The 18,964-nt window shown below is 38.0% G+C and overlaps 2 protein-coding genes across 6 annotated transcripts in view; one reads left to right on the top strand and one right to left on the bottom strand.

Moving 5' to 3' along the window:
- Positions 1-431: 431 nt before the first annotated feature.
- LOC128868886 (metallo-beta-lactamase domain-containing protein 1) lies at positions 432-1,319 on the bottom strand. Its single transcript, XM_054111460.1, has one exon. The coding sequence runs from the start codon at positions 1,194-1,196 to the stop codon at positions 492-494; it is 705 nt and encodes a 234-aa protein (XP_053967435.1). The 5' UTR covers positions 1,197-1,319; the 3' UTR covers positions 432-491.
- A 187-nt stretch (positions 1,320-1,506) lies between these two features.
- The window catches only part of LOC128868866 (8-oxo-dGDP phosphatase NUDT18), a 32,325-nt gene continuing 14,867 nt past the window's right edge, over positions 1,507-18,964 (top strand). The window contains exons 1-6 of one of the 5 annotated variants that reach the window (XM_054111427.1): positions 1,507-1,563; positions 1,653-1,789; positions 1,863-1,985; positions 2,043-3,357; positions 3,466-4,186; positions 4,263-5,730. In XM_054111427.1, coding sequence (XP_053967402.1) covers positions 2,053-3,357; positions 3,466-4,186; positions 4,263-4,294 — 2,058 coding nt within the window. In that variant the 5' untranslated portion in view covers positions 1,507-1,563; positions 1,653-1,789; positions 1,863-1,985; positions 2,043-2,052 and the 3' untranslated portion in view covers positions 4,295-5,730. The other 4 variants (XM_054111417.1, XM_054111432.1, XM_054111439.1 and 1 more) reach the window with 4 other exon arrangements.

The following is an 18,964-nucleotide window of genomic DNA, read 5'->3' as shown; positions in this document are numbered from 1 at the left end:
CGAATCTGGCTTTAAAACTATTTTCTGTATCCCTAATAGCCAGTGTGCTAATTAAGTTAGGGTTATATTGTATATAATGATATTTTCTGTATAATTAAGTATAAAACAATAACTCAATTTAAATTATTCCCAATCAGTATAAAGCCACCCATATGCCGCAACTTTAGTAGTCTTGTGGTTTTCACCTCTCAGACGAGCTGTACGAAAAATTCAAAAGCATCAACTGATTTTTAGTCATTCACTTTTAAAACGAATTACAACACTTCTAATTTATATACCAAAATTAGCCGTTACTAATTACAATTGAAGAATACCAAATAAAAAATAAGGAAATATTTACCTTAAATATTATTTAAATTCTTGTCCGTCTATTGCATATTGGAAGCTATAGAATGGGAAAAGTAATATATAATATGGATAAGAATATGAAGTCTTTTTAACGACTTTTTATTTTCTACATTACGTCCGAGTATATTTGTCGATTGCTTAGGTTACATAAAAACATCTTCCAAATGTTCGCCAGAATTGCACGCATTCAATTGTTGGCGCAACTTTTCTCGCATCTGTGATGTTACAGCGAAACCTTGACCATGACCTGGTACTATATAGTCACACAACTCTGCCAAACGTAAACGTTGGCGCCTCTGTGAAGAAGCATTTTCACTGCCCGCTTCCAACCAAATAGTAGGGTCGGCTATATCTTCGACACGTTCAAAAAGATCACCACAAATGCCCACTACGCCTTCATGGGCAGTGTCACGCACCAACACTGATACACAACTAAGAGTATGTCCTGGTGTTCGTACTACTGTCACATCATCGCCGCATAATTGAAATGGTTCAGATTCTCCACGTGTTAATGCACAATCCAAATACTTGTCACGATTGGAAACGCAGGCACCAACTATGTGCCATTGTGCTGCACGGAAGAGGTAGTTACACCCGGTGTGATCGGAATGTCCATGTGTACAAACAACCACATGTATATCTTCTGGCTGAAGTCCGTGTAGGTTCCGAAGTACCTCCGTGAGGCGTTCTCCATCCCAGGCGGTGAGCGTATCGACGATAATGTTGCGTCCGTTACGAGTTTTTATTAAAGTGCAAGTGCAATTCGCACGCATGGCAGTGGAATCATTACTATCTGGTCGCGAATAGCCTACGAATAGAATGTGCACTTCATTCCGCCTTGTGCTCATTCTTTTACAATAATTCTAAAAGAATGTCTATAGTTTTATTTAAAGTAAATTTAAAAAAATTTGGAAGCTTTTGCTGAAACTATTAGTGCTGGTATTAATGAAATGTATTGTCAAATAATCGGACATATTTCCTTACAGTATTACCAAAATTAATGTACACAAAAATTTATAAATATTATCGTTTAATTTTTATGCAATACGCAAGATGTAAACACGTCGGCAATACGACAATAAAAATGTCCTCAAAACATTTGAGTTGACAACCGAAAATTTGTTTTATAAGCATAAATTTCTTCGTTTGTGAAACGGGCCCTTTGAAACAATGCAATTTTCGTCAATGGAATTTATAAAAATAGATTACATTGAGGTAAGTTTATTACCAGATTACAATATTCTCACTAATAAACCGGCTTTTATTTCGATTAATAAGTCTACTAACTTTTCCGAAATTGATAGTAAATCGATAACAGGCCGATAATTTATTCATGTTCGAGCTATTGTCAGCTGTGGCATACTACTGTCCATACTACTAACATTCCTGCATATTCTTTGATTTTAAATTAAACGGAGCTGAAAATTAAACAAATTGAATTGTAAGTAAATACAAATATCTCTAGTGCTTGAGTTTTAATTTCAGTTGCATAAATATTTCTATTATTGTCGAAGGAAATGTTTCGGCATTCATAAGAGTATTTTCTGCTTTAGTGGAAGTGCCTATAGTGCCTATTTAAAAAATAATAGATTTAAAAAATATGTACACAATATTTTAGTACTGCAAACAGCGAATAGGTAAGCGTTTCAGTACACTTATTAGTGGCTTCCCTAACTTGTCCTTTATTTTTTTAGGGTTTGCACAATGTCGGGTCTTAAAAGACGGGAAGCTCCTCCACAAGCAATTGGAGATACTAGTGCAAAACGTAGGCGTCGCTGCCTGACAATAGAAGATAAAATAAAATTACTGGATCGTTTGAAAGCGGGCGAACGCCCAATGGATATAAGTCGAGACTGTGAAATCAGCGATAGTACTATACGTTCCCTGCTGCATTGTGAGGTCCAGTTGCGCAAATATGCCGAACAGTGTACGAAAAATACCTATCGTTCCGCTGCGTATATTCCACGAGATGAAATACTAGAAAAAATGGAGCAGCAATTATATGGGTGGTATGGAGAACAGCGTCAACAAGGAGGAGCTCAAACTATTTCCAGCATATGTGCCAAAGCAAGGGAAATTTACACAGAATTGAAGAAGAACAAACATGACACAACAACAACGCATAACCACCAGAAAATAAAGGCGAGCGAAGAACTGCAATTTGAATTTCGTGAATTCAAAGCCAGCAAAAGCTGGTTTATGAAATTTCGTAAACGATATAATTTAGAGTTTCGCTCTATCTTCGAATCGGAAAGTGTTGACTTCTCAGCGGTCATTGCATACCCAGCAACATTCGCAGAGCTGGTGCAATGTGCTGGTTATCAGCCACATCAAGTGTTTACTGCCGTTGAGTTCTCATTTGCATGGAAACGTATGCCCAACAGAACTTTCATTGCGATAACGGATAAATCACGCGATAAAGTTGGCTATGATCGAATAAGTTTGCTTTTCTGCAGCAATGCGGAAGGTAATTTTTATGTCAAACCAATGTTAATTCATAGGAGTAGAACACCTTACTGCCTACGCACGACAAAAATTAGTGAATTACCCGTATTTTGGCGTTCGCGAGGACGCCACTCCCAGGGTTTGCCCAAAGTGACACCGTCACATTTTCACGATTGGTTAACACAGTGTTTCACCCCAACAGTACGCAATTATTTGCAAGTTATGGAAATGCCTGAACATTGTTTGCTTTTACTAGGTAGTAATTTGAAGCAAATGGTGCTGCCAGCATACGACGATTCGTTTTTGCGTGTGGAATTCTTGCCTCCAAATACATCACAATTATTACAGCCACTTACGCAAAGTTTATTACCGATATTTCAGTGCAAATACCTACGAAGTTTTCTGGCACATTTAGTACATCGTTTGGAAGTGAAGACTGAAGCGAATTTGTACAAGGCCTGGCAAAAGTATTCTATTGCTGACGCAATTGATATTATACAAGAGTCTTTAGATGACATCAGTGTTGATTGCTGGAAGAGTGGCTGGCATCGACTTTGGCCAGAGGTGAGTGTTTAGTTTTTTATTGTGCACTACTCCTTTTGCAAAGTGAACATTAGCCTTGTTGAACAAATTTGGAATGTTGAAACATTTCAATTCCATTTTTATTTTTAGATTGTGCGTGAACCTTTCTGCGATTCGCAGCTTACCGACGAAGTTACACACATTGCTATTAATGGCAGGCAATTACCAGGAAAAGGTTTCGCTGATATGACCATTGAAGATATAAAGCAACATTTAAAACTCGAAGACGGCAGCGAATGCGCGGAAAAACAGGAACGAAATGAGACGTCAAACGAAACTGATGCAGGTGGCTTTGAGAAATTATGCACGCAAACGTTAGCCATGCCATCAGAACCGGTAGATTCAAATGAAAATGATGAACTCATCAGCTTCTGCTCAGAGCAGGATTTGCAATCGGAAGGTACTGACATTTCTGCGGATAAGGTTACAAAAGAATCGAATCACATTATCAACGGAATGCCAGTACATATTGATAACGCCGACAATGAAAAAATCAGTGGATTCGAGTCTGAAGAAGAAGCTGTTATTGAATTTCATCAAACTGAAGGTTTTAGTTTGGATGAAAATAGCCAGATTACCGAAATGCCGATGCAACATGCCAAAATACATGAAGAAAAACATGGGGAAGCACGCAAGCAAATACAACTAATAAACAAGGCCTTTAATTTAACACAAGAACTATTAGAAATCTTAAGGCCAATAGAGACGAGCGCGAGCTGCTCGGATTTCGCCAAAGGTTTGGATACACTAATGCTGCCTTATAAGGAATTAAAGAGAAAATTGCTACAACCTAGCATAAAAGACTACTACAGTAAGTAGTTTTGACCGTCTAAGCATGTTACAAGTTGGGTGCTGAGATAGGCATTAATGGACTTTTACATATGTAGATGCAGGATCATCCCGGCTACTATATGCCTAAATACATGGCGTGGTTGAAAACTACATAGTATTGTGTATATATCGTTTTTTCTACACTTCTTTCCACAGAATATAGGAAAACATGTTTGAAAAAATGTGAAATCTCTTCCAAACGTGCCAGTGAATGTCAGCCATCCCACCACCGCATTCCTGTGTACTATAAAAGTCAATAAAAAATTGTCGTGCTCTGGAGATCTTTTGGGTGTACCCGAAAGCCTGGATCTCTGAAGAAATTGCTTTAAAAATCTCTTCAAAAAAATATCTAGCGAACAAATAAGAAATTTAATTATTTCAAAGTTCTTCAACGTGGACTTAATACGAAAGTTTTAAAAGTGGCGTTTTCCAGGCAACGGTGTTATAACTACAAAATCGTTATCAATTATTTTATACTTAAAAAAGGGTAAAATATAAATGCGCATACATAAATGAAGAAAAATGTTGTGGGTATTATAAACAAGCGCATGCATACAGGCCGTGCGATACCAAATCAGAGCTGTAAAAGCCAAAAAAAAGCAACCTGGCCACACACTTGCTGGCGTTGCTTGAATGAAGAAATGAATTACCAATTCAAATGCAAGGAAATGCCATCAAATTATTCAAACAAGTCAAGAGATACAAAATAAAAACCAACACGCTATGGAAAAGAATTACAAACAGATGTTGTCATCAAAATGATAATGAAATGTAATGCAAATGAGCTGGGTGGTCTGTCTGAATTCAACAACTAACAGACCTTGACCGCCAGCTAAGATCAGGTTATTGCACTGCTGAAGATCTGTGACAAGTGATTTTAGTGTGCGAAGAATAAATGGGCGAATATAAAAGCACGCGCAATTTTATTTTATAAAAAGAAAAACTACATGTTATAATGTAGGCGAAATATAGAATGCGGTATACGTAGTGCCAGCACTTACATATGTGCAAGTGTGAGTGCGGAGAAAGTGACAAATCCAGCGAAACTGCGCCAATAAATATTTTGCTTTTTATTGTTATATGCACAACTTTTCTATGGTATTTATATTATTTTTAAGAACTATGACGCTATTCAGTCATAAAAATGTGTATTAAAAAATATGTAAAAAAACAACTGTAAAAATGGAAAGCGAAATGTGTTTCTTAGTCTTGTTGCAAGCTTGCTGTTGCTCCTATATTGTTATTTATTTTTGGTTCTGTTATTTATTTTTGTCTTTTACGACTCACTTATGGAATTTTGCAGCATTTCAATCGCTTTGAGTTCAATAAGCACACACTCACATATATACATATACACATGCATTTCTAAGAAAATAATTGTTACAATTTCATGGTAAAAGCCGGTTTTAGGTACTGGCATAAACTACAGCAAACAAATAAAAATAAAATAAAGAATGTAGTGCTCGTGCAAGCGAATACTAGTGTTTATGTGTTCCAACGCACTACTTGGCGGTTATTCATATATTACACTTTTTACTTGGCTATACTTTCCAATTATCAGTAAATCAATGTAATTAAAACAAGCTTCGTATTAAAACGATTGCTTATCACGGTCGTCTTTCAATAGTTGATAAACACTATGGGCCAGAATCTTATGATTTCTGCCAAAATAAAAATTGCTTCTTCGACCCATCACTTCTCGGGTAGCTAGAGAATTTCACTACTCACCAAGCCATAAATTTGTGTGAGATACAACAACAATTTAGCAATGAGCAAGTGACATTGTTTATAGCCACTTAGCATATTTTGAGAATGTTAGTGCGGTAAACAAACATCTCCAAACGTCTGAAGTGACAGACAGAAAAAGAAATGGTTGTCCTCGCGTGGTTCGAACCAGTGCAACCATAAAAGTCGTTCGAGAAAGAATTCGCAGGAATCCCTTTAGATAGCACAAAATCATGTCCAGGGAAGTGAATGTATCGACCAGATCGATGCTAAGACTAATTAGAGATGATCTCCATATGCAAGCCTTACGTCGCTCAACAGCCCACCTTTTCACAACGCGTTGGAAGAAAATTAGGCTCGACAAATGTAAGCAGCTTCTTCGGTGGCACGCGGTCAACGGCCAGGAAAATAATAGGACTATGAATAAGTTCGTGCGGTTTTACAACAGATGGCGTAACTTGATTATTATTCCATCGATCCACATTTCCAAACATTCATTGGAGAGCTACTGTCGTAAGGCACAAACGTCAGTATAAGTTTTTTATTTGAAGCGTAAACAACAATATTTTTACCACACTTGAAAATGTCGAATTTCGTGCCAAATAATGTGTTTTTGCGGGGAATTCTTCTTCATTATTTTAATATGAAGAAAAAAGCAGCCGAAAGTCATCGTATCTTGGTGGAAGTTTATGGTGAGCATGCTCTATCTGAGCGAACGTGCCAGAAGTGGTTTGCACGCTTTAAAAGTGGTGATTTTGGCTTGGAAGACGAAGAACGCGAGGGTGCGCCGCCAAAGTTCATGGATACCGAATTGGAGGAATTGCTCGATCAAGATCCGGCTCAAACGCAAGAAGAGGTTGCAAAAACTTTGGGAGTTGATCAATCAACCATTTCCAAACGTTTAAAAGCCATGGGAATGATCCGAAAGGTAGGCCATTGGGTGCCGTATGAATTGAAGCCAAGAGACGTTGAACGCCGTTTTATGGCATGCGAACAACTGCTTCAACGGCACAAAAGAAAGGGTTTTTTGCATCGAATTGTGACTGGCGATGAAAAGTGTGTCCATTACGACAATCCAAAACGTCGGGCAACGTATGGATACCCTGGCCATGCTTCAACATCGACGTCGGCGCAGAATATTCATGGCCTGAAGGTTATGCTGTGTATCTGGTGGGACCAGCTGGGTGTTGTGTATTATGAGCTACTGAAACCGAATGAAACGATTACGGGGGATGTCTACCGACGACAATTGATGCGTTTGAGCCGAGCACTGCGAGAAAAACGGCCGCAATACGCCGATAGACACGACAAAGTTATTTTGCAACATGACAATGCTCGGCCACATGTTGCACAAGTGGTCAAAACATACTTAGAAACGCTCAAATGGGATGTCCTACCCCACCCGCCGTATAGTCCAGACCTTGCGCCATCCGATTACTATCTCTTCCGATCGATGCAACATGGCCTGGCTGACCAGCACTTCCGTAATTACGATGAAGTCAAAAAATGGATCGATTCGTGGATTGCGGCAAAACCGACCGAATTTTTCACAAAGGGAATCCGTGAATTGCCAGAAAGATGGGAAAAAGTAGTAGTAAGCGATGGACAATATTTTGAATATTAAATTTGTAACCATTTTACGTCAATAAAGTTTCAAATTTCGAAAAAAAACCGCACGAACTTATTCATAGTCCTATTATTATTTTCACAGATGAGTAAATCTTCACTGTTGAAAAAGTTTTTAATAAGCAAAACGACAAAATCTATGCTAAAGCTTCTAAAGCCGCAAAAAAGTTTGCTCCAAGGGTTCATCGTGGCCACCATCCAGCCTCCGTAATGGTTTGATGCGGAGAGTCTTGTAAAGGCGTTACAACTCTCGATTTCTGCGAAAAAGGGGTTAAGGCCGGGGCAAAAGTGTACCAGGAGGATGTCTTAGAAAGCGTGAACTCAAATATTCGTAGTTTGGTATTTCTACTTCCCTGTTGCGAGCGCCATATGGGGCGGGAACAGAAGGCTAGTATCGCGGTTTGCAGTTATCAAGGCCGGCGGGCCAATTACAAGGTCAAAAAAATCGATTTTTTTCCTGAAATCAATAGCTTAGATATTCAAGAACATGAGACACAAATTTTCAGAGTTAAATTCCAAGTATTTGCAGAGCTACAGAGCCGAGCGTAGTGCGTCGTCGAGCAACCGTGCGCTTATTGTTGTAGTTTGAAGCGCGTTTTCTCGGCTTTTCATTTTCACGATTTTACCTAATTTATGTACACGATTGCAAAAAAACTAAACGAGCTATCCATTTCATTCAAAATGCGTTATCTTCAGTATTGATTTCTCTTCTATGTGAACTAAAAAAAACATCCAAAAACTTTTTTTAAGCGACTTTTTTACCCAGTTGAAGATTTTTTTTTTCCTTGAAAAACCACTTTTTTTTCTACCTTCACCAAAAATTCGAATTTTACGTGTTTCTCCCAATTTTCTTAGTTCACATCGAAGATAATTACATCAAAATTAATAATCTTTTTTTTTTGTTTTCAGATGAAAATTGCAAGTTGTATCTTGTACAGAAGTTGGATACTTCAGTGGCAAGGCGCTCTGGGAATCTATTGATAACTCGGCTTACAATATATTGTTGGAGATTGTACAAATTTTTTTTTTAGTTCAAATATATTTTAAACTATCCCCAAAACTTCATTTGGCTAATTGTTTTTTTTTCTCATCCTACAACGCTTCGCGAAAACTACTGAATTTAGGACATCTAATTGGCCCACCGGCCTCAATGCAGATCCTATAGTTGAGTAGATCCTCGTTTCTTCACTTTTACTGTTAAAAATTTGTTGCAAGCTGTTTGATTATGTATGTATTTGTTGTGATGTACTGCTCTTTTTACTTTTGCTGATGTCAATAAATAATAGATGAGACGGTAAATAATTGGTAAATAACTACCGGCTTAGATAGACAAATACACTATGAGGTTTCCACTTCGACCTCTTCGACTTTTCTGCCCTCTACTCATGGCAGTACCTCAACCAGACCAAGTTCCCTTATTAAACTGAGGATAGAGCTGGGTTGTATTGAGCGTATGTGTCTTTCTTCTGGCTGCAATTGGCCAAGATGTCTCAACCTTCTCCGTTGCATTCCAAGAGAAAGTGGTTTGGACACAAGAGTCCGTAGACCAAATCCCGATCATGTTCAGATGACTTCGCAGTCTGCAGTGGCCTGTGAGAATGCCCGTGGGCATTCTCAGTTTATCCCTTATCCCTGGCTCTTCTCTCCTAAGCTTCTCCTTGAGTGTGTTGTCCCATAGCAAGGAAGAGGTCGGGTTCTATTAAAGGCGAGGCTGCAGTCTCTCTCTCGCCAATGCGTCGGCTATTTCGTTCCCAGTTATATCCGTGTGTCCTGCGACCCAAATTAGCCGGATGTAATTGTGACTTTCTAGTAGATGAAGTAGAAGTTTCTCGATACACTCAAGGGCCAGTGAGAATTTGAACTCACAGGACAACAGAGCCACGAGTACAGCCTGACGATCTTTCCGGAAATTTCTGTCTAAGTTGATCTCTACACATAGACAGATGCCATACATTTCCGCTTAGAAGATGCTTGGAAAACTATCACCGCAGAATGCTTGGTTCTGGAGTCGTAAATTCCAGCGCCTATGCTTTCTGAGGTCTTTGAGTCATCTGTGTACCAGTGCAGGGCCCAATCCTGGATTTTCCTTTTAAATGTAGGTATACTCCAGTGTAGAAGGTACTCCTAATTTCTTCGCTCCGTCTGTGCACCTTGTTATAGTTGATGTGCGACACAATACCGTTTTGCTCCTTACCACCGTGTGAACTGTATCGAATACAATTGCGTTCTTTTCTTATTCCTTAATAATATATACTTTTACATGATATTTTTAAGAAGAACTACAGTAAAAGTGTCATTGAAGAAACTTGTCGTCATTTAAGGAGCGACATCTCGAATCAAGATAATATAGAACCTCGTATGTGAGGACATCTAATTTTTTTTAAGATGCCGAGCGATGCCGACGAGTAAATTTCATTTTATTGATTAACTTTAAAGTAAAGGGTTTTCCAATACGAGGTGTTATTTTGATATTCAAAGAAAATGCTATTTTTAATATAAACGATCGGATGTTTATTTCATTATAAAGAAGAAGGTACGCCGTTAATAGTGGAAAATAGCATCAGGCAAATGACCACCACGACCACGCTTACAGGAAAATATCCTTTTCATGAAATTTTCCATAACTGAATTGCAAAGTGGCTGCCCTAGCCTCACGAACTCCATATTTGAGGTCTTGAAACAACCCTGGGCCGTTGGCGTAGACCTTCTCTTTGACGTGGTCCCAAAGAAAAAAGTCACAAGGTGTTAAATCACAAGATCTCGGTGGTCCATTGTGATCACCTCTTCGAGAGATAACACGGTCTGGAAACTTTTCCCGTAAAATATCATTGTTTTGGTTGCTTCTGTGGCACTTAGCGCCGCGTCCAGATCAATACCATCCAATTCCGCCCATAAAAAATCGTTGATCATCTCTCCTGTTTAACACCTAACACCTGTTATTGGAAAACTCTTTATTTTATATTGTTATTTCTTTCATAATGGGGAGTCCTGCTGTTGTGAGGAGGCATCGTCTGGCTTCTCCGCTGGCGGTAGTAAGCTTTTCATATTGCTGCACGCACAGTGTCCATAGATAGATAACCCATAAAAGAGGTTTGATAATATCTGGGTTTTCGTTATATTTGTTAATATTACTGAATGCATAGGATAATGTTTTGATGATAAAAATTATATTATAATACATTTTGCATCTAAGTTAGCTCTTAAGTATTTTATATGATTTCTATATGCAGGCCTTTAAACATGCTCTACATAAACCACAAGAACTTTCCTAGCAGCTCTTTAATAGCAACCCAGAAACCCAATCATATCGAAAGTCTCATTCAGAGCAATCAATACGCTCGATTGCCGTAACTAAACATTGACAGTGAATGGTCAGACCACTAATCCACTTGTTTAAAGAATGTTAAATTCAATTATATTTATGTCTACATACATATGGATACAATAATTAAAAACATAACTGATCGCATGTTTATGTGTGTATGGATGACAATCAAAAAGAACTCAAAAAGATATATAAAAAAGATGAAACTTAATGGCAGACAAAAACATCAGCAGATAGTCAAAAAGACACCAAATGCACCTTTACTTCAGCTCAGTTCATTCGGGTAGTCAACTATAAAAAGTCGTCAGTTTTTGCCGCATATGTCATACTCTCAATACCTTATACATATATACAAATAGACATATGTACATATGTGTGTGCAGATCAAAACAAACTGTAAACTTGTTGGCGAAGCAAAACAAGTATCTATGTTTGTAGACGACAGCAACTAAATACTCTACTAACCAACCAAATAACCTGCTAGTCTGCTAATCTCTATGTGTAGGTACATATGTACATACATACATATACATATGTAGTTGTATGCCAAGATGCAATGTAGTTTATACGCTTACGACCATTGACTGTTGTGGCACGGCAATTGTGGAGCAGCAAAGCTTTTAAATGGATTGCGTATAAGGTGAACTCTGGTAATTTGGAGTATCTAGAAAATATGTTGATAAAATAAGATTGTTTAACTAGAGAGGAGTCTCTATTCACCTGCGATATCCATCCGTAGATTAGACTAGATTAGATTTGTGGGCTGTTGAACAAGTCCAAACACTCAGACAGGAAGACCCTTGTACTACGCTCCGATAGATTACAGTGGAAAGAATAGAGGAAGGATAGATACAGTATGGATGGTAAGACGGAAAAAATTGGGTTGAGGTCACTCTTCCTGAATCCTAAGAGATCCGGAAAAGGAAGAGTATGAACTTTATCAATACTCAATACATCACAACCCAACAGCCTAAGTCTGATTCCAGAAAAAAGAAAAACCAGAGAAAATGCTCTGCAGTGTCCTCGTTCTTAAGACAGGATAAGCTCAGACCAACGTCTTCGTTGGGTAGACCTCATGAAGTCATCAATCCATAATGGAATCGATGTAGAGTTGATACCTACATAGACAAAGAGCCTAGTAGTATGCAAGCATTACTTCATTGTTTTGGATTCGTCGGTATAGAAAGTGCGCTGACATCCCGTTAATAGGTTCTCTGGAATTAACCATCGATCTCTATCTGGGATCAAAATTTTAATTTTGACAGAAATTTAACGAACAAATTGCTAAGTTGTACACTGTTGCTTCTCCAGTCAGTCTCAAACATTCCAGTTATTTCGTACTTCCCATCTTTTTCCTCCCGCCTGCAGCCCAAGAAGCGAGCTGTGCTCGTGGGTTGAGTTCAACCCTTTCTTTGGTGTCAGCTGATTTGAATAGATTCGTTCTTTTATTATTAAGGTTGGAATATACTCACGCCTCGACGTAAGATTCTTAAAAACAGATCATTTCAATCATAGGTAATTTATAGAATATAGCTCTTTGGTTGTTAAGCTCCGAAATATTAGGACCTTATCTCGGCGGCCGCCGTAGCCGAATGGGTTGGTGCGTGATTACCATTCGGAATTCACTGAGAGGTCGTTGGTTCGAATCTCGGTGAAAGCAAAATTAATAAAAACATTTTTCTAATAGCGGTCGCCCCTCGGCAGGCAATGGCAAACCTCCGAGTGTATTTCTGCCATGAAAAAGCTCCTCATAAAAATATCTGCCGTTCGGAGTCGGCTTGAAACTGTAGGTCGCTCCATTTGTGGAACAACATCAAGACGCACACCACAAATAGGAGGAGGAGCTCGGCCAAACACCTAACAGAAGTGTACGCGCCAATTATTTATTTTATTTTGATTTATCTCAGCTAAACCACAAAACCTGCTGCTCATTTCTTAAGAAAGACTCATCTTGCTAAAATAGTATGCAGTAGTTGTTTTTATATCAGTCTTATTTGGCGTATTATACCATCCATCGGGGTTATCCAATGGTTAATCCAGAAAACGTGCTTTTTCATAAGGTCCTGTCAAAGGAAAAAGAAAAGTGTTAGATGAATTCGCTGAAATATTATTTTTCCGGTTTCGAGAATTAAATCGTTTCGCCTACTTTTCTGGGCAACAAAATGGGTCTCTGCTACCGTCGAGTTTACTCATTTACACAAGAGCAGTCTCCCGCATACTTTCGTCTCTAAAAACTACACAAAGGAACTAGTATTATGGGAATAAAGCAAAAAATAAAATATGCAAACCGCAAAAAACGGTTCATTTCTATGTCTCTTTTCTCCCATAACGGCAGCCTGCAAAATTTAGCTGGACGACTAAAGTAGCAACACTGCTGTTTTGGACACTTGTGCTGCTATAGTGACAGTCCTTAGCCGAATATAAATCGGGTGGTTCCGATAAAATAGAACTGACTGCTTTTGTGCTAGCAGCTAGCTTGACTGACATTTATTTAGGAGGCTCATTCAGATAATTCGATACTCAGATCAGAGAACGGCTACGAACCATAACAATTTGGCTTTGAAGGTTTTGTGAATAGTAGAAGCCATCAGAAGATCTGGAAATTTTCAATAAAATATGCCCAATGTGTGCAGATTTGGAAGCGATTGACAAAGAGCTTCCTATAGTCAAAAATCTTCACTATTTTGTTGTCCTACCAACAACCAAACTATTCAAGAACAACTACAAAAAAAGTTCGATTCGTATTCAGATGACCTTTCTTCAGTGTGGCTTTAAAACTGGCAAAAAGCGGTCGACTATACTTGTACTATATGTCACTTATACGCCTAGAATTTATACTGCATATCCGTGTAACTATTGTGGCTCTGCAAACTAAGCTTAAGCGAAATCACCTTTGACAAAATTACCAAAAATCAGCTCTAGTCGTTTGATGATAAACGAGGTTACGACAGAGGAACATGGGCTCGTAGGTTTCCTTTGTAACCCCGGTATTGAAGCATATATCATAGTATACAGAAATAGCTGCGTAGCTGCAACACATACAATTTCGGGCACTGATAAGGTCTCTATTTCGCTCAAGCAACGACACGACGCTTCGATCAATTTGCAAACGGGCGTAGTATACGAGTGCGTATGGTAGTGCTTTGCCGGGACAGTATTTTGTGCTGACTTGCTGTACGTATTTGAATATAACTCGAAAAGTTATGAAGATCCCATTATGTAACATATGGGAATTGCTCAGTCTCAGTATCAGCTTTTAATAATAAAGAAAATCAAAATTTAAAGAATGGTAATTCTTTTTCAAAACCGACAAGAAACAAATTTTTACCAAAAAGTTGTACCAAAAAAGTGTGTTGTTTTCTCGAAAAAGTTTATTTTACTAAAAAACAAAAACACATTGCATAAAATGTTAAAAATGATATGACTTTAATAACTCTATGCTATAAAAAACTATACACCACAATTTTCAACATTGAATAAATTTAAAAATATACATTTTTTTCTTATATACTGAAGCCAAAATTTTTTTTAAATACTTTTTTTGTTTACTAAATCGCTTATGACTTAACCGTCAGCTTAACAGTAAGTTTTTAAATCTTAATCTAGTTAACTTTCTTGTGAGCTTTTTAATGGGCTATTTTGGCTTACGTATCTCCAACTCTGCGTTGGAAAGATGGGATGGGGGAGAAGGACTTGGTGTGTCCAGCTGTCGCCCGTTAGCACGAGAAAGAAAGGACTGGCGCACTTTGTAAAACTCGGCCAAAATCGCGTAAGCCAATCAAGAATAAGAAGATAATTAACAAGATGAATCAACGACATACTTGGAGCACTTGAGTTGGAATCGCTCTCATGTAAAAGATTATATTAATACCGTTTTCTGATCTAACCGATAAAGTGAACTTTATGTAGTAATCGCGCCAAATGAAATATTCCTAACTTTAAAGGCGGCCGCCGCGGCCGAATGAGTTGGTGCGCGACTACCATTCGGAATTCACAGAGAGAACGTCGGTTCGAATCTCAGTGAAAACACCAAAATTAAGAAAAACATTTTTCTAATAGCGGTCGCCCCTTGGCAGGCAATGACGAACCTCCGAGTGTATTTCTGCCATGAAAAAGCTCCTCATAAAAATATCTGCCGTTCGGAGTCGGCTTGAAACTGTAGGTCCCTCTATTTGTGTAACAACATCAAGGCGCACACCACAAATAAGAGGAGGAGCTCGGCCAAACACCCAAAAAGGGTGTACGCGTCAATTATATACCTATATATATATATAGCTTTAAAGTTTCCTTTAACTATTTTCGCTTATTCAACTGCCAGGTAAAAATACATTTGCTGGTGCTGAAACTACGCCAGAAAAGTAGAAACTTACTACTTTTTTTATTTTTTAAAGCTGGCAATTCCCTGTTCTTTACTTACATGGTCTTAATTAACTTCACTCCGCTTAAGTTCACTTTGAACCTAACTTCAAATTTTATAGAGCACATCAATTGACCTTTAAACATATCGGCACGAGTGTTTAACAAGCTTTTGGAAACCGAAAAAAAAAATATTCATCTGTATGATGGTGTGTGCTGTAATGTTAGAGGTTAGTTGAGAAAATGGGCCTTACTCGCATTGCAGATGCAACTGTAGATCTGAGTATGATGCATTTCTCTTGAGAAATTAGTAGAAGATTTCACTACCCAATGAGACTACCGAGAGCTAAACTTATTATTACTATGTAAGTAGTATCAAGCTTGATAGCACAAGCAAACAGAAACTCTTACTCATCACACACAAGACCTTTTCATAACAAATTCCAACCGGTATTTAGCGTTTCTACCCTACGCCAGTAGCGCTTGATGGAGAAGCAAATAAACCGCTCAAACAATTGGAAAACAGTCACGATTCAACATTGTACCGTGTCTCGCGCATAGCGCGCACCACACCAAACAGCGAAACTTCGAAGACGGAAAGCTAGAAGGAATTATTTAAAAGTCAATACAAAAACTACCAAGAATTCGTTAAAAAAAAACAAAAAAAAAAAGAAATTGTGCTACAACAAAAACAAGAACGGTGTGTATACATATATGCGTGCATATGTGTGTGTATGTGCTGCATGTGAAAAAATACTACAAGTAGAAAACAAAAGATGTAAGCTACGAACGCGAGGCATACCTGTACATACCAACGAGTTTGAGTTATTGTTTTGGTTTTGTGTTTTCCTGTAATTTGCATATGAAATACCAAACATTCTTCAACAAATTGTGTGTAGAACATTCTTCATTCTTGTATTTCTGCTTTTCTGCATATCGATGGATTGGCTAATTTGTGGGTGTTCCATACATATACGTGTGCAATATTTGTAAAATGTGTTAAACTCAACCTGCCGCTTTAATATTAAAAACATAAAAATAAAATAATATAAATAAAGACAATTAGTGGAGCAACACATCCGTGACAGGTGCTTAAGTGCATGGCATCTGCTCCCTTTGTTGTCATGCGTCATGACATTGTTCTGTAGGTGACGTTCTTTACAGTGTTATGCCGCCGCAAAAGGGCAGGTGATTTATATAGAAGGATCTTTCTTCTTTGTAAAATTATGTTACATGCGAAGACTTGGCATTGCCTGCCGAGGAGCTATCGCTATTCGAAAAAAACTGTTGCTCTTATTTTAATATTTTACGCTACAGAGAAATTAGTGGCACTTAAATGTATTTGCTGAAAATTGTCTCAATCACGTTCTAGCGCCGTTACAGACGCTATTGCCGTCCACAGACTTTCTTCTTTCACTAGTCAGGCGCGCGCACGTACGTATGCGAGACGTGCTTGTTTTTTACTCAACTACAAACGTGCAACGTGCAACGTCAATCGTCGCTGTTGGCGGCGCGTCATGTGGTTGCAAAAGCTTCACTCTCGTGTCTCCTTGTCGCATAGAGTTTTACTACTAGCTGTCGCAATGTATTACATCCGCTTGCCGCATTGGCTAAATCACTAAAACCGTAATTAATGTTAAAGCCAGCAATAAAAACATTTAATACGATGACGACTCGTTGGTGCGATCACTTACCTCATTGCAGCATACGCAGCTTCCAGTTACAGCTACAGCTGCAATTGCAACTCTCCTCCAACTGTCATACTTTGTTGAATTCGCTTTAGCACGCAAACACCTCACACACCCCACACACCTTAACGCACCACCTAATGCATTTGTGTTTTGTTAAGCTTTGATTTAAGTACCACTGACGCTGTTGTCATCTGTTTTCGCTGTCACTCTGTTCGTTTGCTCGCTGTTAATGCCTTTATTTTTATACCCGTGCACTTGTGCCCAAGGGGTTTACGTTACGTTCACATAACGGTTGTATGTAACAGCATTAAGGAATCGAGATAGACATAGGCATATAAAGGATCTTTGGCCTAGATGTTAAAAAAAAATTAAAAATGTATATTCTCTCAGGATTCACTATTTTTATTTAATAAAATACGGTATTATATTAAAAGTATGTGAAAAATTATATCACCTAAATGTTCAAAATTCACCAAACAATCGATTCATGAACAAACGTCAAGATATCAATGTTCAAGGTTGTTCAACAACATTTTGCGCTACAGCAGCAATTTTCTCAACAGAACGTCCAGTTTTTGGTCTGTCAGTCCTCTTTTTATCCTTGACGGAACCAGTTTCTTGAAAATTTTTCACCTACCTTTGAATTGCCGACTCATTCGTACCATAGATTAGGTTAAGGGGGGAGCCTGGTTTATGAGGTCTAAAAATTGCATCTCTTTGCGATTTTTTTTTAAGGAAAAAATTAATTTAGCACTGCAAAGTTTTTCCTATCTTTTAATGAACATTTAAAAAGTATAAAAAATTTTTGTACTGGTTAAAATAAGTTGAAAAAAATGTTCAACATAGAAATTAGTAGAGCGCTGCAACGTTGGAGTTTCCAACTGGCGTTCGAGATACAGCTCGTAATTATTATCTAAAGCATAAATTCAAATGAATTTCTAATTATCATGATTTTTTATTCTAGATGAACTAAGAAAACTGAGAGAAATTCCAAAATTTCAACTTTTTGGAGGTTTTAAAGAAAAAAATGCCTTTCTATAAAAAAAAAATCACTTCAACTTGGTATAAAAATCTTGAAAAATTTTTTTTATCTATTTTGTTAGTTCAAATAGAAGAGAATTTAATACTGAAGGGAACAAACTATGATTCATTTCAAAAGGTTCATTAGTTTTTTTTTTCATTCATGTACGCCAATTCAAAGAAATCATAAAAATGAAAAGTCGAGAAAAGAAGATAAAGTTTGTACTATAGCTGTCCGGTCACAGCGTAACTACCTAACGCTCGCCTACCTTTGGCTTTGTATCTACGGAAATATTGAGAATTAGGCTCTGTAACTTTGTGTGAATATTCTGAAATATATTAGGAATCGCTTAAAACGAAAAAAAAAAATTGATTTTTTTGACCTTATAAACCAGGCTCCCCCCTTAAATGGTTGCCCTTGCGCGGGGCCTACTTGGACAAAAATTTAAAAATTTGTCCGTTGCAATACCATACAGGGGGGAGGGGAGGGGGACAGGAGAGGGAGAGGAACCAGAACGAATCCAGGGCTTGGATTAGAGGATGACGACCAACAGTGGCGATTTACATATGCCCTAACCACTTCAAGCTTCGTACAATTATTTCCACCAAAAACTCACGAATTTTGCGATATTTTGTTCATAAAGATCGACTATTTTCATAATAAGTTTCAATAATTTTACGGGTTGTTCTACTGGGAAAAATTGTGCATTTATCTGGTTGGTTGGTTTAAATGGTGATTCTTCCAGAATCCAACTAGCGCTTCCGCACCATTTTTTGCCACATGCTCGTTACCAACTTGTTTACTAGTTATTTACAGCGTGACTATATCCAGTCTGTGCGGTTCAGGAACCTTATCAGGTTGTTGACATCTAAGCCAGACAGCTGTTCCAGACGCTCGAACAGCGGTTTACCCAGGGTTAACATTCCGTCCTTCTATAGGGCAAGACAATCGCAGAGGAAATGGAAGATTATTTCCTTTTTCTCCGGTTGTTTACAACTGTGACAGTATGTGTTG

Source organism: Anastrepha ludens, chromosome 2 (genome assembly GCF_028408465.1).
Source record: "Anastrepha ludens isolate Willacy chromosome 2, idAnaLude1.1, whole genome shotgun sequence".
Classification (NCBI taxonomy): Eukaryota; Metazoa; Arthropoda; class Insecta; order Diptera; family Tephritidae; genus Anastrepha; species Anastrepha ludens.
Note: the sequence above shows the minus strand (reverse complement) of the source record. Positions and strands in the feature narration are given on the sequence as shown.